A 22,789-nucleotide genomic window follows, 5' to 3' on the forward strand; every position below is an offset into this window, starting at 1 on the left:
CAAGAGGTTGGAAATAATCGCAGACTGATAGCTTTTAGTTGAAAGGAATGTTCTTTTAGGTAAAATAAACTTCTTAGACCTCTCAAAAATAATAATTTTAACACCACACAGTGTTACCATAACATTGCAGTGCTTTGGTAAGCACTAATTAATATTGACAGTAATTCTGTGAGATGAAGGGATGGCTCTTTTCATTCTCCAGTGGCAGATCCCTCACACAGATAAATCTTGGAAAAGTTCTATAGATGTCTGAGTAGAAACAGTAACCACCTCAGTTTTGTTTCAGACCAATCAATGAGTATTCATAGCATAGGAGATGCTGACATTTGCTGAAGCTGTCAGTGCTCATCTGTTTTGTAAGTCAGGACCCAGGTTTCCAGTCTGACACCCAGCAAACCAGGCACATATATTATGACTGCAGATTAAAACAGTTTGTGAAAAGTGAGCCTTAGCAGAGCATGCAAATTTCACAAATAAGAGGATGGCATCAGATTCTCTAGGGCGTTATTACATTACACGACAGCGATGCTGCTGTTTCTCTTCTTGAGATTTATTTACGTGGCTTTCACTTTCTGTAATGCTGGAGCTTTGTAGTTGACTAGCACTTGCTACGTTTCTTTTTCCTGTAAATCTATCTGTATCCTGTAAATTCACTAAAGCAAGAGATTATGAACGTGGTATGTAGTAAACTGACAGTGCCTATCAGTAAATCCAAAGACCCAGTTTATACGAACAGCCTCCAATATGTCACTTTTCTGTTTTTTCTTTTGTAGCTACTTACATGCGAAGAATATCATCCACAGAGACATGAAGTCCAATAGTATCCTTTCCTAACTTAATCACACTTTAATGTGAGTGATTTGTTGTTAACATGGATTTTCTGGAGGCTTGAAATAACTGTTTCAAATGTATAGAACTAAAAATGAGCAATTCCTCTGGATGAGTGAGAAGATATGTTTAGCAAGGACTTGCATAGAAGGTGTGTGCATGCTTACTGAACTGTTGTTATAAAGATGAAAAAAGAGATGCAGCAGGCCTGCTCCAGAAGTGTCTTATTTTAATTAAATGGTATTTATGCAATGTATCTCTGTTAGCTGGAAGTTACTGTAGGGACGTGCTACTTGATGGGGGGGATGCATGTGCATACCAATGCATATGTACACTCGTTGGCCCCACGCTGTATCCTCTGTATCTTTAGTAAACTTAAAACCTTTTCAGATGACTGGCAGAAATGAAGCCAAAAATCCTAATTTAAACTCAAGAAAATGGGACCTTTTACCAATATATTTCTTTCAAAAATGTGAATTTAGTAATGCATACAGAGTATGTTGTGAACTGATCTCTTTCACCCTTGAAAATGTCTGATTTTGAAATTGCTGAGAAGAGAACTTACTGAGTTAGCACATGGGTGGTAACTTCCTTTCCTAACGTGAACAGAATGTTTTGCAAAGGTATTAAAAGATAGGTCAAATCCAGTAGTTCCATAGTTTAAGGAATTTCCCTTTTCAGTTAGGCTAGAAAAATAATCACTTCAGTATATAGGAATTTAGTGTATAGGAGGTTAGGACTTTGTGATTCCTCATTATGGTAACCTTGAACTATGAGTCTTTTGTCTGTCATGATATTTCTAAAGCATCTTTTCAAATTTAAGACATTCTTAAATGAAATTGTAAAAGTATTTCTTCTTAAAATAATCCAAAGAAAGTTCTAGCCTCTCAATCTTTACAGACAAACCTATTAAGCAGATAGGTTACAACTAGTGCAGACCTGCATTTTTCCAGTGGGAGTAGTTAGATCATGGTTAAATTTCAGGGGATCCACCAGAGGGCTTTATGTAAATAATTTTATTTTGATATTTGTTTTGCAATATTTTTTTTCTTAGTTTTCTTTTTATTGTTGTGATGACTTCTGTGGTGTTCCTCTGTGTCTCTTGACAGCATTTACTTTAAGTACCTGTATTTGATGTCAACAGTTAATTTCTATAGTACCTTGTAAAGAAGATAAATATACAAGTAACACTAAAACATATAGTCTTGTTTGGTCCTAAGTGTTAATTCTGTAAATACAGATGCCATAAAATTACTTTTTCTCTAAGATGCAACGCATAGTAGGCAAAAGAAAAAAACAGCACTGTTCCTGGATAGTTGACTTGTATTTGTGAGGACCCTAACCAGATGCTTTGTAATCGTGACAGAAAATTCAGCATTATTTACTCAAGTTTTCTACAGAATTTCTTTAACAACTGTTCAGATATATTTCTTCATGAAGGACTCACAGTGAAAATAGGTGACTTTGGTCTGGCAACTGTAAAGTCCAGGTGGAGTGGATCACAACAGGTGGAACAACCCACTGGTTCAATCTTGTGGATGGTGAGCAAAACACTGTGCTGCTTCTTGAATAGTTTCCTTTCATTCTGTTAAAGTATGTTTTGTCTGTTGAGCACGAGATCTTGGACAAAGCTTTAAATCTAAGTGATGATGTATGCTGTTAGTACTGTGTAGACATTTATTCCAGTTGTAGGACAAGTTAAAATTGAAGAACGAAGTGCTGAGGTATTTGATTGTCCAAAGTAGACACCATTCACCGTGTGAATCTAAAGGTTTTCCTCTTGCATTTTTGGAGCTCTAAACATAGAGGGTAGAGACAGAGCTGTTGGTGGAATTGCAAGGAGTTGTTCCAAGAGGAGAGGAGAGTCTTTCTCCTGCAGTCATCCTACGTTTCCCCCAAAGGGCTCTCTGCACGGGAGAACAGCAGCCTTTAATCTGCTTAACAGTGGCTTTTGGGGAGCTGGGTGAGGTGCTGTCTTTATCTGTGTTCTTCATCGTGGCCTCTTCTTCCCCTGTGCCCCGCTATGGACTCGGTGATATCCCACCTCGTGTACTTGCTGGTTACACATCCAGCAGCTTTGTCAGGTGGCTGGGCACAGGATGGGAAGTGCTCCTTGAAGTGTGGGGAGGAGCACCAGTCATCTTTGGTGCTTGTACAATGCTTGATATGCACCCAGATGGAGCTGTGAGGCCCACCGCTGGTCCTTTCCTTGCACGAGATTGCTGCAGGAAGTTTTGAGGCAGCTCAGAAGCGTTGTGGGTGAACGTGAGTTTGCGTGTGGAAGTTCTCAAATTCTGCTGGAAAGTTTGGGGGGATTCTTTCGAAGTGTTATGGCAAAGTCCTTGTCTGAGAGGACTTTCCCAGTGATTGCCTTCATGTTTCATTTCTGCAAGAACCTAGAAGGCAGTTCCACAATTTTCCTTCCAAAAATCATTTGGAAAAAATCAAGCAACTTTTCAGGTATGTGACTTGAATCCAGCAAATGGAATAATTGAACAGTGCCAATTACCAAGTTAAAAAGCATCATTAAAATTATACAAGGATGTCTTGTTTAGCACCAATGTTCCGTAAATGTGCTGTTGAAGTTTCACTTGACCCATTTTTGTTAATACTGTGTGATGTATTTAGATTCAGAATGTGGCTTAATTAACAGTATTTTGTAGCTCCCAGGTAGCAACGCTTGTGGTATATGCTTCATAGAAGTGTTAACCAGTTAGAGAGGACTTGCTGAGTGTGACGTGTTTGTACATACTACATCTTCAGATCCTTAATGCTGAATGACTTGCAGGTGTTACTTGAAACAGGTTTTCCTTTTTATTTTTATTTTTCTAATTCCTAGCAGCCTTCATTGTTAGTTGGGTATTTGTACTTTGAGAAAAGGCAGGAAGTGTTCATTAAGAATACCAGGATACTTGGCCAACATTTGTTTGTGACAGAAAATGCGCAAAGAACCTGAAACCAAGTTACGAAATCAATTTAAACAAAGCTCCTTATAACTTCCATAAGATACTTAAAATTAGCACGTAACAGTATGCCTATATACATAAAGCATCTTGGAAGGAAAAAAATGCATTTTTTGCTTTTTGCAGTTTTGTCATTTTAATCAGTTATAGACCATCTTGCTGACTTGTCATTACATAGAAAGAAGATCAATTTGGTTTCCTTGAAAGTTGATATGATCTGAGTTGTTGTCATGCTGTGGTACTTTTAAGTAGTGCTTTGTTCAGTAATTCTGAGGGACTTCTTCAGGGGAAAAAGTCTTAGTTAACCAGAAAGATGCTTTGATGGTTTATGCATTGTTTCACTAAATCAGTCAACATTTTTTTTTAATTTTTTTTTTAGCATCATAATGTTACTTTGCTTTGCAAAGATGAGAGTGCTCTTGCATTTCTTCCATGATCTTCAATATATGCAATTTTTTATTTTGTGTAAACGTTTTATTATCAATTTTTCAAGCAATTTAGTCTGTATAACAGTTTTATATTTAGGCCTCTTACTTGCCTGCTCACGGGTTTTTAATGGACAGATAGATTGAACGTGGTTAAATGTTTAAAGTAACAGAAAAGAATCTGGGAGCATTTAGGTTTTGTTGGAGGAAGGATGTGAGTTCTGTTAACAGAAGAACAAAACTGCATGTCCATTTGAAATGCCTACTGGTAACATTAATGCCCTGGGAAATAGTCTTGAAGCAGGTAGGGAAAATGTCTCTTTTCATGCAGGTGCTCTAACCACTGGTATTATTTTTGCATCCATCTTACCTGAATTATTTTCTTCAGAAGTACTTTCTCGTAAGTTCAGGAGAGGAGCAGAAAAATGTTCTTGTGCCAAACTGCCTATTGCCATTGACACTTCCTGAAGTGTGAGATAGGGGCTTGAATGCTTCTGGGTGGAAGAGAGCATCGAGCAGTTCTTCTAACTCAAGGCAGCGTGCCTGATGGAGAAGGCTCTTGGCACGGGACCTCCTCATCCTCCTTCCCCAGCCCTGGCTGTCAGCAGAACCAGGGGGCTCAGTGCCTGTGGGTGTGGGCTGAGTGCGCAGTTCTCTGGAGCCGCAGGAGCGAGTCTGCTGCAAGGAACCTGAACGGTTTAGGCAGTGCAGCTTTAGGCGTTCTTCTTTTTGTATTTTTTTTTTTTTAAGTCCATTATTTGCATGCGTGCAGCTTTGACTTGCAGGTAATATTTTGGAACTTCCTACCCAACAAATAGTGTTCTTGTCAGGCAGGTGTCTTTCCCTTTTAACCTCTATGCTTGCTTTAAAACTGACAGTGAGAAAATCATTCGCAGTTTTATGTAAGAGATAAAAGAAAAAAAGCCAATATATATTGCAAATATAATGGCAAAATGCTTGTTGAATTCAAGTGTTGTTTTTTTTGTTTACACTCAATTGTGTGTATATGTATCTGCCTGTGTATTTGTAAGATGCAGAATAACACTGAACTCAGGATACTTCACGATCTGAGTTTTACCTTTGTTTACTAATTATTTCTGAACTCTTCTGCTTTCCATTGTACATTCCACTTGTCTGTTTCAAAGCTTTGTTAATACTTTGAATTAATTCATACTTTCAGTACTCCATTAATGCTTTTAATTTGTTTCTTTTCTCCTTCTGAAGGCACCAGAAGTGATACGGATGCAGGACAGTAACCCGTTTAGTTTCCAGTCAGATGTCTACTCCTATGGAATAGTATTATACGAACTAATGACAGGAGAGTTGCCGTACTCCCACATAAACAACCGAGATCAGGTAAGAAGCAATCTTCAGAATACTGCACTTTATTTCTAGGCATGATTTTTGACTTTTTCTAAAGAAACGTAAGATAAGGATAAATGCAAAACACCAATAGGAATGTTGTTTACAACATCATTTGTTTCAGCAGTAAATCTGTGTAGTTGAATATTCAAATATTGATAATGAGTTACTCCACAAAAAAAATGTTTATAAATGTTTTAAGTGCCCTGTGATTTAGTCTCCACGAGGTTGTATTCTTACCAGTCAGTTAACAGCTGAAGAGGCACATTAGGGATTGAAACCTCAACTGTGTTCTCTTCAGATGAATGCTTTTTTTTTTTTTTTTTTTTGCTTAGCAAGTGTAGAGTTAATTCATTATTGAAACCTTTTTTTTTTTTTTTTTTTTTTTCCCCCCGAAGGGCATGAACTTAAAAACTCCTAGATCTTTTTGATTGTTGTTTTGCTGATCCTCAGTTTTTTTGTTGTTTTGTTTATTTGTTTGCTTTGCTATGTTAAATGAAGATCTAATAATGAGCTGGGGGGGACACAAACCACTGGTTTTGCCCCTATTGTTTATCATCTGTTCCAAGCAGGAGAAACCAGGTCAGTTGAAGAGACTTGTTGTTATTTTAAAAGCTGTCTACAAACTGTGATAGTGCAATGTGTTTTAATTCATCATATTGAAATTTTGTAATGATCAGTACTATGACAAAACATGTGACACTTACCCCTCAGATAAGTTTGTTTGGGAAGGACGGAATATAGCCTCGGGAATTTGACCTTATTTTAGCAACTTTATATGGACTTTTTTTGGAGCTAACATAACTTGAAAAAGAAATAATAGCACAATTAGTCCTGCTTAAAAACAAAAGAATAATCACCCTTTCCTCTCACCCCCCCCCCCCCCCCAAAAAAAAAAAAAGGCAACTGCAAACAAACGAACCCCCCTTTAACCAACAAAACCTACACTGTTTTACAAGTCAATAGGCTTACCAGCACTTCAGTTAGCCATTAAGGTTACTGGAAATTGGATAGAATCTCAGTGGAGATCCATTAACTTGGACTAAAACAGAAAAATGCATTTTCCAACACTATTTCATAGTGTTTGTTTAAAAAAACAAAAAACAACAACAACAACAACAACAAAAAAAAAAACAAAGAAAAAACAAACCACACAATAAACACCACACAAACCAACCTTCTTTTCCTTTATTCCTTTATGCTGCAATTGCAGCTCATTATGAGCTCCTTTCCACTTGATAGCTGTATGTCTGGTGTTGCAGATATATTTTACTGAGATACCTGAAAATGCAGCTCTACTGACCAGTGAAGCTGTTGTGCCAAACTGGCTGCTTGTAACTGCTCAAGTTGAGCGAGGATCATTTGGCACCTGCAGACTTCAACTCAAGGAAATTGCCGTGGCACGTACTATGTGCTGTTCTGTTCTAACTGTAGCAGTGCCTTCACTGCTTGGAATATGATAAACCACAGTGTCACTCTAATTATGTTCTTCAGTTAACTAATTGGGACAAATCTACATGGTGTGCTTGTTTCTGTGCTGGTGTGTTTGCCTGTGGTGCTCATGTTTGATCATTTTGGTACACTAGAGCTTTCAGTCAGTGAAACAACTTTTACAGCTTTGGTTTTCTGCTATTTACTTGTTCTTCTTTTCTAGATTATTTTCATGGTTGGCCGAGGGTATGCTTCTCCAGACCTCAGTAAATTGTATAAGAACTGCCCCAAAGCAATGAAGAGGCTTGTAGCAGATTGTTTGAAGAAAGTTAGGGAAGAAAGACCCTTGTTTCCACAAGTAAGTGTTTGTTTTTCTGCAGATAACAGTTTCAAAGTATTTTATAAATAGCCATTAGCACACAAAACATTCTAGATGGACACAAGCATTGGTTTAGAAACTGAAGGTAGATGCAGGAATGAGGTGCGGCATGCTTCCTCTTTTTGTGTTTATTCACATGTACCTTTAGCAACCCAGCTCCCTTGTGCAGTTTATAATTCTGATTTAAAGGAATTATGTACAAAATCATTAAAAACTATATGCATGCTGACTGAAGGTGTGTTAGACTGACATTAGAACAATTTGCTTTCAATACCTGAACCATTTCAGAGAGAAGCAAAAAAAAAATAAATTTGTTTGTACGTTAATTTCCCTTAACTCTGCGCTGAAATAAAAGAGACCGTTCCAATTTTCCTTGCCCTCTGTACAAGCAAATACAACTTGCTAAGGGATTTAAATTCACACGCCAGTTTTTGTTATTTTTACAAAGCATACTTGACCCTTGTTCTGTCACTGTGAGGATGATTAAGGGACTTTTTTTGTACTCATTAAATACCTGGAACTGAGTAACAGCAGATGTTTTAAAAACATCTTGCTGTTACATTTAAGTGTAACTTCGGTTGTTGAAAGCCTCTTTCTAAATTTGGTTGTCTAAACAGATGATTAGGCAGAGGATGCAGTTCTTTCCCTGTGCAGAAGAAAAACTCTTTTCCCTATGCTTGCACATTGATTGTAATATCAATGAAATAATGAGACGTATCCTCCCCTCTCCTGAGACTCCCTGTAGCAATAAAAACGTACGGCAGAGTTCAGTTGCTCACACTGGCACATTCCCAAAGTATTCCTTACAGTGTCTCTGCATAACGTAGTGTGGTTCTTAAGGAGGTGCTTAAAGCAGAGAAGGTGCTTATCAAATAAAGGTGTAAGACTTAATTAGAAGGAGATGCAGCTCTAACGTCTCTTTTCATTTTATGTGCATTTCCCTCAGATACTGTCTTCCATTGAATTGTTGCAACATTCTTTACCCAAAATCAACCGGAGTGCTTCTGAACCATCTCTGCATCGTGCAGCGCATACAGAGGACATAAATTCGTGCACATTAACATCCACAAGACTACCTGTTTTTTAGGATCGTGCGCCCCTTCCCTTATTCTCTCCAGTGATGGGAAAGAAACAGAAGTAACAGAAGTTGTGCTTTTAATGCCTCGGTGTACAGGATCAGTGCCAGCAGGATTATCCGCATCCCAGTTTTAAGAGCAAGCTGCTAAGGATGTCTGCAGTTCTTATCCTGCAGGGACACAGCTCCACATTGCCTTTTTCTACAGTTTCTTTTACTGGGATAGTTAACAGACTATAAATCAAGAGGTCTATTACTATTTTTTTAATAGATGCACTTGAGCCTTATTTTTCCCATACACAGAGGAGATGGATGTTTCTTCGGCAGTGTTTCTGGATTGATTTAAATCTGCTGATAAATTGGTATTTTTTACAGCAAGGATGGCTCGACTTGGCATTTGAGGAAAGATAATGCGTTTTGGTGCTCTTTGATTGCCCCAGGCCATCTGCCGCTTCAAGTCGGGGGAGTTTTGCTGGAAATGGGTATCTGCAAACAAGACTGAGGGAAGAGGAAAACAAAACAAAACAAAAAACTTTGTGGAAATCAGCTCCTGCCTAAGAGCTTTCATCAAGCCAATGAAATAAGTTAAAATGCTAATTCAACACGAAATAGTTTTGCAATAGTTTTGCACATAGAAGACAAACTCTTGCAAAGGAATGGAGTATATTCTAAACTGTACTGCTCAGAGAAGGAAGCTAGCCAGTCTTGCTATGGTCATCTTGAGTAACTTAAGCAGCTTATTTTGGTACTATTGACTTGTTTCTTGCAGCCCAATGAGGTGGTAAGTGCAGAAAGACAGGCTTTTGTGGCTGATAAAAGGCTAATTAACAGTATCAGTATACTTCTGCGAAATGAGCATTGTTTTCATCCCATCTGAAGCTGTCAGAGATGCACTATCAAGAGGAAACTGAGCATACACAGTTTTTCTTGCTGATTTGGGTTTTAATTTTGTTTTTATTGCTCCTGAGAAAATGCATTTATTGTAAGCCAAGGTTCCTCTGATTATCTTATTTTAATAAAATAAATTAAATTTTAGGTTTAAGATTCAATGTCATCATTTAATATAGTAAGCCATAGTTCTGACACAGACGTGTAGATCTGAAAAGTTCAGAAAAAACAACAGAATAACTTTTTGAAGTTCTTAGGACAGATACTACTGTACCAGTAAAAATGGTAAAAACAGGTAAAACATACTTGATATGACAACCATCAGTTTCTGATCACTTGCATTACAATATGGTTTTATTCTACTGTAATAATCTTTCAGCAGCATCTACTTTTTAACATACCTGTACTGATACACTATCAAGCTACTTCACTGCACCATTTTTGCTCTGTGTTCCATCTTCTGTAAGCTTTTTTTGCTCAGGTAGTGTGTGTTTTCTCTTGGCTGATGTGCAGTTGACAAGAAATTGGTGGTTTAAACAAAGAATTACTCATAAATAGCATTATTTTCAAATATGTTCATTAATGGAAGACAAATTTCCATTCTTGGGATTTTACGTGCTTTGCAAGTATGGGGTTTGTATCCACATACAAGGTCTAGTGAGGAAATGGAACCACTTATCTCAGGCTAAACTGCTGCCTCTAAAATTTGTTAGGCAAAATGGAGATGATTTGTTTTGCCATGAATTTTGACATTTTCCATATGCAACTCGTAACTGCCTGTAATGTCAAAATAGACATTTCAGCTTCTAATCTGCAGCAAGCAAAAAAAAAAACAAAACAACACAAAGCAATTATCAAGGAAAGGAATTTGAAGTATGTAAGCCAGAAAGGTTCTACCATAAAAATATTTAGACTTTGTCCTCAGAATATCAGTATAACATTATTGCCTAGGGAATAATATTTCCACCCTTACAATTGAGAATGATGACAAAATTCATGTTTAGGACTGATGAAAACAATCCTGTAGAGTTCTGCATGCTTTTTATTAATATTCTTGGTATTTAAACATAGCCCTCTCTAAATATCCTTTGTCTCTCATTTTACCTTCAGTTGAATTTGAAAAAGTTTAAAAATGATAAAAAGAAGTGGAAAGCTGCTCTTACCTTAGCACTGAATTCCAAAAGAGGAACCATTAACTCCTAATTTTTAAAAACTGGTTATGTGTCTCTGGAAAAACTAAACAACATTCTTGATAAAAGCAAGAGGATTATTTTGAACCAGTATTAGGTATAGCATTAGATTTTGAAAGCTGTAAAATGAAGAATTTAAAAAGGTTTGAGTTTGTCTTACTGCTCTTACATTAAAAGTTCCTTTTATGTAATCCCTAGGTAATTTTGAAAAACAAGTTACCTTTAAATTTCAGATTTTTGTTTTCCCAGTTTGTTTTCATGGAGCAAAGTAAATCAGGCATGTCTTGGTTAACTTTAAGGTAAAGAATATCCTCTCCATTGTTCCCCTCCCCCCCCCCGTATATGTAACCACTGAAATATTTATCTCTGGGAAAAAAAAAATGCAGGAATGGCTGAAAAAAAGCTCCAGCAGGGAGGCTAAAGGGTGCAACTGTTTAACTATTTTAGGGTAGAAAGTATGGCTGGGCTGGAGCTCTTGAATATTCATCTTACAGAACTGCATTGCTCTTAGAGGTACTTACTTTTCTTCATCTCTGTAGTTAATCAGTAATGAAGAATTATATTGTATGTCTAGATTAAGACCATCACTTGTGCCTTCAAATGCCAGTTTTAAAAAGGAAACTGAACGGTAAGTAGTTATCCATGTTTACAAGCTAAGGACTAACTTCACAGTAAGCATTGTTAACAATTAGTGTGGAAATACACAAAAGTTACTTTTCCTAGATCAGAACAGAGAGCAACATTTGCTTGCTCAATTTGAGGGAACGGTTAGCCAGCAGAGATGGGATTTCTCCCTCTTCTGTTGGAACCCTTACAGAAAACTAGTACTTTTATCCCACATGCTTCTCGGATTTAGTTTTGACCCAGAAATGCCAAACAGCAGATGAAGCAGATAATCCTGGAGTAAGTAATCTGGTACTATTAAAAAAATTGTGAATACCAGATCAAGGTTCCTGCTGTTTGCTTTATGACACTGACACAGATTCTAGTTTCAGATCAAAGTAGTGCTCGAGGTGTCATGCTGAGACAAGAGGTTTTTTGCACAAATGCCTCTAAATACACTTTGTGTCACAACAATTTTTGTTGTGTCAATCATGTTTCCTGAAATGGTTATCTTTAAATATTCTCTACAGATGAGCAGCCTTTCAAGGCCATGCAGTCTCATCATAAAGGTATCAGTAAAATTAGCCCTGTACTTCATTTTAAAATTGCATGCTGAACTTGCTTGGAAAAAACAAAACCCAAAAACTTTGCTTGTACTCAGAATATTGCTCAGTAGCCATTTAAAAGATAGTCCAGACCAAAGTTTAGTTTAACTGCAAAGTTAATACAAATGACCTCGCAGAAATAACCTCTTACAAACTGCACAATCATACTGTAAACTACTTTTGCTCAAAGTGTAATTAAAAAACCAGAACTTATAGTGAATCATAAAGCTTCTGCAACTCAAACATGAATTAAATTTTTAAAGAAAATACAATTCAGTAACAATTCAAGTGGCTCAGAAGAGATGTGTTTTAATACATAACTTTCCGGCCCTCTATCAGTGTTGCCCTTAATCAGAAAAGACAAATCAGCAGCTGGAGACAGTCCTCCTAAAGAACTGCCACACTTAAAAGTAGTAAATGTTGGAGCTTCTCCCTGTGCTTTCAGTAACAGCATCTGCCAGCTGCAACTGAGGACAGGAGGTACATGGAAATGGGGCTGAGACTCAGAAGGATGTGTCTCAATCCTAGAAACACATGGAGATGGAAAAGGCTAAATGTCTACTCCCCACACAGTTAAGATAAGTAGTGGTTAAAACTAATTTCAGTCACAAAAGAAACAATTATTTAATGTTGTACAGATATGAACTGTAAGATCACTGATATAAAATTATTTAGTTACCTCATTTAATTTTGGCTACTTCATTTAACCTGAATCAAGGTTTTCCCTTCAAGTTAAATACATTTGGAAAAAAAATTACTATTGCAATTAATACTGAAAGTTATCTATTTACTATGCAGTGTGCAATATCCAGTTTGTGCTGTGAAATTAATTCAGCTGTATGTTTGTAACTCCAGTACTAGTACTACTGCTCTCTGCCTGGATATAGCACAATTGTATTTGCTTTCCAGCAGGTGCTCCAGGAGGCATTTCCTGCCACTATACACTTGATTATTTTAAAACAATGGTAGGAACCGAACTTGTATGGTCTTCAGTCCCATTCCTGAAACACTCGCTGTAAGAATACAGAAAGCTTTTTCTGAATTCTAAGTACTTTGAGGTATAATGTATTAGCTCTTAAATCCCTTCTGTAAGAAAGGAGAAGCTACGCTCATCATAATTCCTAGTGGGTTTTTGTAGATACACATTTTTTAGCGGGGAAAAAAAAAGCACCCTAAACAGCTTTAGCAACAGTTTTTAACAGCTTATGCTTTAAACGGCAAGAGAAGAGCCATATTTAACATTACCACTCAGTTTACAAGACAGCATATGTTAGGCCAAAGAGGAAGAGAATCCTCTTGGTATTAAGGGATTTTTTTCCATGCAATCAGTTTAACTATTTAAATATATTTTAGTTTTTCTGTTGCCATACAAAAAACTATCTGAAAACTTTACCAGGACTGCACAAGTAAATCACAGGGCACATTCATTCTAACTGTGCTGTAATAAGTAAAACCATCGCTAAATAAATAGCTGGATTGCTACCAAAGAGTGCACCTTTAGTTGCCTTTATTAAGAAGTAGCAGAATCCTCATCAGCCCCAGAAAGGTGCATGAAAAGTTCTCCAAGTTCTGTTACTTGATCATCTGTGCTGGTCACAGTCCTACTTTCTCTGTCTTCAATAAAGTCCCACAGACGAACAGAATTGAAGAACTGCAATAGAAAAAAAAATATCTTATTTAGCTTGACATACTTCAGTTAAAGTATTTTCCGTTATTGGTCCTCCGTCCTCCTTAAAAACAAAAAAAGGCTGAACTTGATACTTAAAACAGCAATATTTGCTGTTAATTTAAGTGACAACTGGTCTCTTTAGTGTTACCGTATAAATAATAGTTTGTCAGACAGGGCAGCATTAATGAGCTGTATCTAATATCTCAATACTATTAAAATAATTAGGCCTGTCTTGACCATTCAGGATGGCGGCCAAGGCACGATGAGTTTCTGAGAAGTCTTTAACCATCTTAGCTGGTCTCAGTGATAGCTACATGCAGGCAACTGAGAGTAGTTTTTAATTGTACTATAGGTGAAAGCTCTACCTGGTTTGTTTCTTTGTAGAGAGGTTTGCAATGAGAAGCACTGGTTAAAAAAGATAAATTTTTGTTATTAAATGAAAGGTGTCCTCTCTCCCCAACAACAAACTCTTCAAACTTTTCCCTCATGGAAATTTGGGGGATGTTTTCTTCTCTTAAGGCCATGCATTACACGGACCACATTTAAGTGGTACCCTTCACATTCAAAAAGTGTTTTCAATTACAACTGACTGGAGTATTCCCTTACCCGCACAGTCCCCTCAGAGCTGAGCTGTTTCCTTGGTTTTTCAGGTTCAGCTCGTGTCCCATCTGGATAGGCATGAAGGTAAAGACACTTTCCTCCAAACGGACAAGTTCCTTTCCCTTGTTCAAAGTACTTGCAGGGTTTTTTTCTGATTCAATTAGAAGAGAGAGTTATTAACTTCAGTGAGTTTGGAAGCAGATACAGTTAATTTGCCATGGTTTAATTATCTCATCATATTCAGAGTACTACTGTTAAAAACAAAACCAACAGTACTACTGTTAAGACCAAAACTCTTGGTGTGTTAACTGGCAACAGTTAAATAGATGGGAAAGAAAACTAAAGGTGAACAAAGAAATACATAAAAGAGCAGCATCGTCAGTTAAAAAATAATAATAAGAAAAAAATCTTAAGACACTAAAAGTGAAGGATGTCCAAAGAATGCCCTCTGTCCTGCACAGGTATGTTCTCATTCCCATGAACATAATCTATCGCTTTCTACCGCTTAGTTTTTATGAACCAGTTCCTCGCATCATCTCCTTTGGAAGTTCTGTGACAATACTGTATCAATTTAAGTTTCCATCAGCTTTGTTGTTCAACTAAGTTGTTCTAGTGACATAACTTTTTTTTTTTTTTTTATAAAGGCATTACTAGGGATGGAGTGGAGTTTGTTGTGTTGTTCTACCATGAAAAATAGATGAAGGTGAAGCTACAGAGAAATTGCAACTGAACTTGTATGCAAACTTAATATGCAAATAGTGATAAAACTGAGCCCTAAGTCCTAAACACAGCCTCCCAAATAGCAACTGAAGGGAGAAGAAAGCTCAACAATAACAAGAAACAAACACCACCACAAAAAAAAAAAAAAAAAAAAAGCAGGCAGTGCATTAAAAATGGAATTTGTCTTGGGTTAGAACACAAGTGATCTGTGACTTCCAGTTTTCTAAGTTTGGCTTGTTTTTTTCTGTGCTGGCATATGAATCAGAATGGGTTTGTGCTGGGATGACCCCCTGCTCTGAGCTCAGACTCCCCTTCAGTGAACATTTTATTAACATTTTCTCATTGTGTGTAATATTACATCCTCAAAGCTAAACTGACTGCCAAGGCAGGTACTTGTAAGACCACTTTGGTACCGAGATGCTTAGGTACAACACATTAGTCTTAGCCAAACACTTAAAGCAAAAACCATTTTTGTATTCTCAAAATACAAAAGCAAAAGCCAAAACCAAAACCCAGCTCATAACACTACCTGATGGCGCTATTCCAATAAAACAAAAGCTTCCCTTACTTAGAACGTGCAGTCATTTAAAAACTGCCTACGCCAAGATATTGAGCACAACTTACTACGCTCAGCACAAAGTCCTTCAGGATTAAAGTGAAAAACCACACCAGCAATAGGGTATTGAAAACCAACAGTATCAAGAACCTCAGTGTAAAGTGATTAATTTTATTCAAGTATTTTGCCTGACTGTAAGGTAAAACAAGAAGCTGGATTGAAAATGGATTAAAGATTTAATGGAGTAGTACAGCTTTCAGCAATTCTGCTGAAAAGTTGTAACAATACTTCAAAGGCAAATCTTCCCAAACAGCTACAGCTTTAAATCAAACCTATTTTTTTCTGCCATCCAAAGTGCAAATTTTAAAAGTTGGCGCATATCACAAAATAAAGCTGCACAACCTTTAGCAAAATAGTCATGACTCATTTGGGTCAAGCATAAATCTACTTGTTTCCCTTTAAAAGAGTGAGCAATGAGATAAGTTAATGGTTCCTTATTGTTCCCTGAACTAAGTGACCTGTACATACTCCAGGCAAGCACAGCTTTGCAAAGCTGCTGTAAAACAACACTTTAGCAGACCTCTCCCAGTGCTCCAATCACCAGGCAAATCTTTATTAGATAATAAAGGGAATGGAGTGATGTATTTTCCATTTCCAGTAGCCATTACAAAAGATTTGTGAAATTTTAAGCCCATATATCAAGATACTATCACAAAAATCAAGCTTTCCTTCCTTATTTGTTTTCTCCATAACTGACAGCCTTCCAGGCAATTACATCCAAAGGATCAGCAGAAACTGTACAAGTCCAGTTTTGGCAAGTGAAACGACAAAGCCTCAACCCTTCAGAGCACAATGAGTTTGAGCAACTTCTGATCTATAAATACAACAGACCCTTTCACAACAGCTGAAAAGTTAAGCTAAATAAAAACGGTGTGCCGTTAACAGAGATTCAGAGTTATTTACTGAATGGTTTGTAATCACCTAAGTATCAAAATACAGGGATTTTAATTGAGTAAGTCTTAGTGTATCTTAAAGACAATGTAAGTAATATCTACGGTTAATGAACTTACCCCACTCCCTGCTTAAATGCTTCAATCAGCTCATTCTTCTTCTCCTGGTCTTCTACCCAGTACGCACTAGGGATGACAAACTCTGATATCACACGGCACTCTGGACAAGACCTTAATGGATCAAGACAAGGAAGGAATGCTTTGTTACTTTCTGAAAGCAATACTTAATAAATTAGCCCAAAACTGCAGGCTCCTGAGTGAAAGGGCGACAGTTTGTCACACGGATGCATCAGACAGCTTCACGGGTTAGTACAGCACATTTCTTACTTGTTTCAACTGAAATAATCCGAAATGGCACGGTCAGGCTTGTGCTGCCTTGCATTTGTTTCAAAACTTGAACAAAAGCGATAGGTATTTCCTGAAGAAACATAGCTAAAGGCCTGATACACAGAAATAAACTAACTGCTATGGAAGCGCTGCGGCTCCCATACAGCAGAAAGCCAAACCAGAAGAATAAAGGAAAAGGATTGTCCCTAAGCCTTTTGAAATATGATCTGAAATCTACAGCACTGATGAGTTGTTCATTTAGTGGTTTCACGAGATGGATTTATTCATTAGGAACTAAGATCAAGAATTAAATAAGCAACTTCTGGTACCCCAACAAGCCTAGGAAAACCTTTATTACCTGGTACCTCCCTGTAAGTCCCATAAAAACACCTCGTGTCTCTGCAGGCATTGCTTTTGAAACTTATCCAAGTCCATCATTTAGAGTAACTATACAAAAACTGGTATGTTCAGTATTGTGAATAATTTAAAAAATATTTTTGGAGAATTTATATCAGTGCCTAATCACACCCAAACCTGATTCCAGAGCACTGTTTCTGCAAAAAAGCCACAGTCCCTGTTGTAACCAGAATAGCTCATTAGGCAGGTACAGAGACAACTTTCACTTCAATGGAATTCATAATGAAAGTTGCCCAGGAAAGTCGACTTTGGCAGCAGACTGAAAATATTTCCCTCCTCTTGCTCAGTGTGCTTATATCTCGAAAGAGTTTTCAAAGAGATTCTAAGAAAAGGAAATTGCCCTAATTGGATGTTTAAAATTCTTTCATCTAAGGAAGAATCTGTTTAGATTATGTTTTTTACATAGTTAGAAGATGAAGGCGTTTACTCAGACACAGATGTGTGATTAACGGAAGGTTTAGCTTGAGTAAGCTATATTTGAGAGAAGAATGCAGTAATTAAGCACATAGATAGGAAGGAGTTACTGTTTTGCAAGCAGGTTCCTGTGAAGGAAGCAGGGGCAGAAGTCAACTCAGCTATTCTGCAGCTGAATGTCTGCACTTTGCCATATGGTCAATGCAGTGAGAGAGGGTTGAGTTAAAAATGGCCAACATGCTTAGCTGCAGTAAACTTACCAAAACTTAAACTTAGTTGCAAGTAAACTTACCTGATGCCTCCTACCTGGACGTGGAGGTTGATCTTCTCATCTCACAGACATACTCTGATGCCTTGCACTTTCCCAGCACTCAGACCAGGATTTTCTGAGCTTAGATCTTATTAATGGCTAGGCTAACATTTACTGCTAAGGAATGACCACATTTATTTCCAAATCAAGTCAAAGCACACCGCAGAGCCCATCTCACTGACACAGGCCACAGTCTAGTTAACACAAACTTACTTTATGATGGGATTCTCAAACTGCTTGGCACATCTCCACTGCCGGATGCAGGACAAACAGTACGTGTGATTGCAGTTGGAAAGGATCCCAAACCTCCTCTCAGAGGCTGACGGTTTTTCATATACCACTTCCATGCAGATACTGCACACTTTGTCCTGACTTGCCTGAAAGGCAAAGGCCTTCTCCATGTCATGCTCGAATGTTGCCATGCACATCTGTCACAGGAGAGATGTCAGTGGTTATTGTAGTCATAGAGCAGCCTGTTCCTTGTAAAACAGAAGTGTCTATGACAGAAATCTGACAGGAAACACAAGGTACACTGATTAAGAGCATCATTGCTACCCTTCGTAATCATTGTTTATTTTTAATTACTTCAAGGGCGATCACACAATTCAGCCCTCTGATGTTCTCTGCAGCTTCAGAAGCATCAGAAGTAAGGCTGCCTGAACACTCGCAATGTACACCTGCCTGCATCTGTCATGGAACAGCTATCACACAAGGAAATGCTTCAAATACTCCTAAATACCATTTAATTCAGGGTCCAGAATGGATACCACACTCAAGATGTTATCCTGTTTGTTATTAAAGCCACCCTCTTCATTCAGCAGGTACTAAGCTTTACCCTAGATAAGGGATTAGTCCCTTATTACGGGCTTTCCTAGAGCATCTCATCAGGGTATCCCAGTACTGACCATCAACCGATTTACTTTTACAGCGCTACAGGGTGAGCTGGTGCTTGTGCCCGCATGTGGGATGAGAACTCCCACAGCAGCACGTTTTGCCAGCATCTGCTGGGAGTGCAAGAACTGAGACTCTGGCCCCTCAGATTCCACTCCAGGCTGTGGAGGGACCATGACTCAGCAACCACTGAAGCTTCTGCTCTTTCTCCTCCTCAGCCTTGAAATGAAAACTGTTCCTCACCTGCTCTGACCTAAATCTGGGGACAGGGAAGAGCAGCCTCTTAAGGCCTTCCTCACCCAGCCAATGCCTCATCCAGGCCCCCCGTCCTTCCTACTTGAAGTTCATCTCCAAAATCTTTGTACTCCGTTCAGTCTGCCCCTGTTTTACACTGCCCTGAAATCCACCCTGAACAAGCTGGGATATTTGAAGAGGCGACTCGGCAGACCAGCAGGGTGGTTGCTCTAAGACAGCAGCCTACCACTGAGACCTCTTGTAAGCTCCGAAAGACATTTTCCTGGTAGAGTTTTAGGGTGTTGTGGTCTCCCAGAACTGCAGGCAAGTTTCTCATAAGGAGGAAAAGGGGAAAAAATGAAGTTGCTGTATAAAGCTACTTGCACCGCGGTTACGATTTAAGTCCTAGATACTTAAACAGACCTCTGTTAGGATCACTGTACAGCCAGAAAAACAGCACAACAGAAGCCCTTTGGAACAACAAGCTATTCTACATAAAACACCTTTGGATTTTAGATCAAACAAATCCACTCTTGCAGCAAGCAAACCAAATCCAACGCAATTTCATGTTACTATTACCATCTCATGAGCCTTCCTCTGTTCTTGGTCGAAAGGGTGAAGTACTTGCAATCCACAGATCTCACACACGTCTCCGTGCAGGTAAAGGCAGCGATCTCCAAAGTGGCATGCTCCTGCTGCAGCGTAAGGACACCACTGCTCTCCATCAGCACAGGAACTTCCAGCCACAGGATCTTCCAGTCCACTGCAAATAGCTTCCAGATACGAATGGGGCTTCATTTCCACGTTATCAGTTTTGTCACTGCAACACACCACATCACTTGTGGCACTGGGCTTCTGCTTTTCTTCATTCAAGCCACTCAGATCTTATGAAAAAGAAACACAGTATGAACGATACAGGACAATGCACAAAACCTACTCAAGAAGCTTCCTGTACTTTCTTTTCAAGGAATAGTAGTTTTTTTGTTTGTTTGTTTGTTTGTTTTTTGTTTTAAATTCCTTCACAATTACATCTTCTCATCCTTAAGCCTAGTTTGGTCCCAAACTGCAAGAATTTTCACAAACTACTTACTGAAAAGACAAATTTCACGGTCTCTTGAGCTGTCTTCTATTTACAAAAAGGATAAAAAATCCTCCCATTTCACATCGGGGCAACTGGCTCGTTTGGTGCGACTGTGATAAGGGGTAGGAACAGCATGCTGGCAACAGGGGGACTCAGCTCCTGTCCCTAGGTGTGAGGCATGGAGGGACACCTCTGGGGCTTGTGTTCCTAGGCACTGACACAATCCTCCACAGAGTGGTGCCCTGGCACAACGCAGCCAGGCTTCTCACCATTTCAGATGCCCTCTCATTGAGAACAAAATGCACAAAAGGAGTGGGGATATTTTAACAATATTCCCAACCTATCTACCAAAAAACCCACTGCAGACCATAAACCCCTTTCAGGGAACACCAGGTTACAAGCAGGTCAGTTAAATGCTGTCACTGAAAGGTACTGACAGGCACAAGTGTTTACAGGAAAGGGGACTCATGAGTTAGGAAGGCCTACAGCACCCCTCTCCAGCTGAAATTCAAGTAACAAAAAAAAAAAAAAAAGGTGAAGAAATACCCAACTCCCATAAAGATCAGAGGATGACATCACTGAAGATGAGCACAGAACCAGCCCTACTCACTTCTGTCCCGGAGCACTAGTGTTTTCTTTTCCCGTCTGCCAGTCTCACGCAGCTTGCTCTTGATTACCGGCGCGTTGTGCTCGGGAGGCTGGCGAGGGCTGTGCAGCGCTCCCGACGTGAGGGGAGGTGGCACAGGAGCTGCTGCACCCCCTGACGCAGGAAGCCTGGTGTGATCATATCTATGAGAGAAACAGACAAAATAACTGGTATGAAAGCTAAACCGAGGCACAGCAGAGGGACAGCTCCCTCGATGCATTTCCCTGTCCTTTTTGTAACAAAATAAAGCTGCATAGCTACTTTAGCTACCTTTAAAAAAAAATAAAAATAAAGGGTTGTTTTAACAAGTTGACTGAAATGTTGACTCTCTTTCAAGGCCAGACTAGAAGTTTCTCAGTCTCAGAAAACAGATGCCTCTGAACGCACACCTGGATTTTCTTCTCTAGAGACACCAAGCATAGCTGAAAGAACATTATTCATGTGCATATTAAATCAGATCTTCGTCATCTCCCCACACAAACAGGTTTGCTGACATTTCTCAGAGAAGCAAAATTAAAAGATGTGCAGTAAGGACTGACATTTTTTGATCTTGTTTTCCCCTTCCAAGCAGCAACACTTAAGACTCCATGCTGCCACACCACAGGCAGCAAGGAGATGTGGTGTTTGTGTGCAGGATAGGGAAGGATTCAAGACACCTGGTAAAATAATGGAAACATGCCTAGCAGTAGAACAGGAGCAACCGGTGCAGCTAAGCCACAGGCACACCTGAATGCTAGAGTGCTACTGGTGAGAACAGAAATATTCTCCACACTCATTTCTGGTCCTGTACTTAGCGCCCAGTTTTGCCGTACACGTCAGTAGGTTACGTGCATCGCGTGCCCTCAGCTGTCCCCAAACAGCTGGAGCAGAGCAGCACAGGCTGCAGGTGTCCTTGTGCTCCTCGCAGCGTGCCAGGTGCTCCCAGCGAGCAGCACAGCCAGCAGCAGCGTTACAAACGGCCAGCTCCATCTGAGCAGCTTATGGGAGTCAGGCAGCTCACTGAGGTTTGGCTTCTTGCTCCAAGCCTGATACCATTAACAATGCCAAAGAAAGGATCGCAACAAAGCTATTACAAACATAGTAACACCCTGAAACCTCCAGCTCCTGTCAGGCGAACGTGCAAACACACATTTCTTATCTGTGGCCAGAATTTGGCTGTGAAGGACCCCGGGCTGGCGGGATGTGACAACATTCACCACCACACAGCACTTACTGGAGGTCTCAAGGAGCCTCAACCAGAAGGCTGCAGGAAAGGGTGCAAAGCTGTTCACTTTTCCCACAAAACCTAGGGGAACATGAAAAAAATGCACTTTGCTCTAAGACAGAGCTGGAAGTCCTCAAGATTTGTCATTAGGATCTGCAGGAGCACGGCTGTGAGCTCCACAACGCAACCCAGCACAGTGCTGCTGAAACGAGGCCCAGTGCCCACCGCGGTAACACGGGAAGCGAAGCACTGCCAGGTGCCATTCCTCGTGAGGCTGCACACCTGAACTTCTGGGTTTTGTATTTAGCAGTTCTCATAGTAATAAGAACGGAGAGAGAACACATGGGAAACCTGGAGCTGAGTTTCTACAGGATAGGATCATCCCTGAAGCTAGGACACTGTCAAACTACAACACTGCATTCGTGAGCCGGTTTTAGCAGTGTGAGACAGGGCTCATCATCGCTTAACGCAGCATTTCATCCCTTTTGCTGTTCAGAAAGCCCCGGCTCTTCCTGATCCTCGTGTCCCCGGGGTGTCAGGCCCAGGGCACGCACCGCTTCCCCCGGTCCCTCGGAGCGCAGGAGGCCGGCCCGTTACCTGCAGCGCGCTCCGTAGGCACACTGTCCCTTCTGGTAGTACTTGCAGATGGTGGATGACTTGCTGGTGGCCAGGTCGTGCGAGAACAGGCACTTGCTCCCCTCCCGGCACACTCCTTGCAGGTAGTACCTGTGGGGAAGCAGCGCAGCGCTCAGGAACCCATTTTGTGGGGACGAGCCCGGCGGCGGCCGCCACCTCCCCCGGGGGGCGTCCCCCCGGCCCCTGCCCGAGCCCCCCTCCGGCGCCGAGCCCCGGTCGGGCAGGGGCTGCCCCGGGCCCCGCGGCTCACCTGCAGGTCACCTGCTTGGTGCTCATCGCCGCCGCCTCCCCGGTTCCGCTGGGCCGCGGGGGAAGAGGCGGGGCC

The 22,789-nt window shown here is 39.9% G+C and overlaps 2 protein-coding genes across 6 annotated transcripts in view; one reads left to right on the top strand and one right to left on the bottom strand.

Annotated features, from left to right (window-relative positions):
• RAF1 (Raf-1 proto-oncogene, serine/threonine kinase) overlaps positions 1 to 9,498 on the top strand; it is a 46,303-nt gene extending 36,805 nt beyond the window's left edge. For all 4 annotated transcript variants that reach the window (XM_032194171.1, XM_032194172.1, XM_032194173.1 and 1 more), the window contains 5 exons: positions 774 to 820; positions 2,251 to 2,369; positions 5,441 to 5,572; positions 7,233 to 7,367; positions 8,335 to 9,498. In XM_032194171.1, the coding sequence (XP_032050062.1) occupies positions 774 to 820; positions 2,251 to 2,369; positions 5,441 to 5,572; positions 7,233 to 7,367; positions 8,335 to 8,475 (574 nt within the window). In that variant the 3' untranslated portion in view covers positions 8,476 to 9,498. The remainder of the gene's footprint in view (positions 1 to 773; positions 821 to 2,250; positions 2,370 to 5,440; positions 5,573 to 7,232; positions 7,368 to 8,334) is intronic.
• On the bottom strand, positions 8,903 to 22,775 carry MKRN2 (makorin ring finger protein 2). Of its 2 annotated transcripts, XM_032194176.1 has the most exons (9): positions 22,715 to 22,775; positions 22,426 to 22,554; positions 20,589 to 20,767; positions 19,477 to 19,781; positions 17,986 to 18,200; positions 16,365 to 16,475; positions 14,025 to 14,169; positions 13,245 to 13,400; positions 8,903 to 8,961 (listed from the first exon to the last, which is right to left on the bottom strand). In XM_032194176.1, the coding sequence occupies exons 1-8, from the start codon at positions 22,738 to 22,740 to the stop codon at positions 13,260 to 13,262; spliced, it is 1,251 nt and encodes a 416-aa protein (XP_032050067.1). In that variant the 5' UTR covers positions 22,741 to 22,775; the 3' UTR covers positions 8,903 to 8,961; positions 13,245 to 13,259. The 2 variants fall into 2 exon arrangements, with proteins under 2 accessions (XP_032050067.1, XP_032050066.1); XM_032194175.1 differs by lacking the exon at positions 8,903 to 8,961 and having other exon boundaries at positions 11,824 to 13,400.
• Between the last annotated feature and the right edge of the window lie 14 nt (positions 22,776 to 22,789).

This window comes from Aythya fuligula, chromosome 10 (assembly GCF_009819795.1).
Source record: "Aythya fuligula isolate bAytFul2 chromosome 10, bAytFul2.pri, whole genome shotgun sequence".
Classification (NCBI taxonomy): Eukaryota; Metazoa; Chordata; class Aves; order Anseriformes; family Anatidae; genus Aythya; species Aythya fuligula.

What these genes read in the sequence shown, in the direction of transcription:
- MKRN2 (XM_032194176.1), bottom strand. Translation starts at nt 22,740, where the DNA reads ATGAGCACCAAGCAGGTGACCTGCAG. An exon ending in ACCAAGCAGGTGACCTGCAG is followed by an intron (nt 22,555 to 22,714) that starts GTGAGCCGCGGG and finishes GCTTCCCCACAG; the next exon opens with GTACTACCTGCAAGGAGTGT. An exon ending in GCCTACGGAGCGCGCTGCAG is followed by an intron (nt 20,768 to 22,425) that starts GTAACGGGCCGG and finishes TTTCTCTCATAG; the next exon opens with ATATGATCACACCAGGCTTC.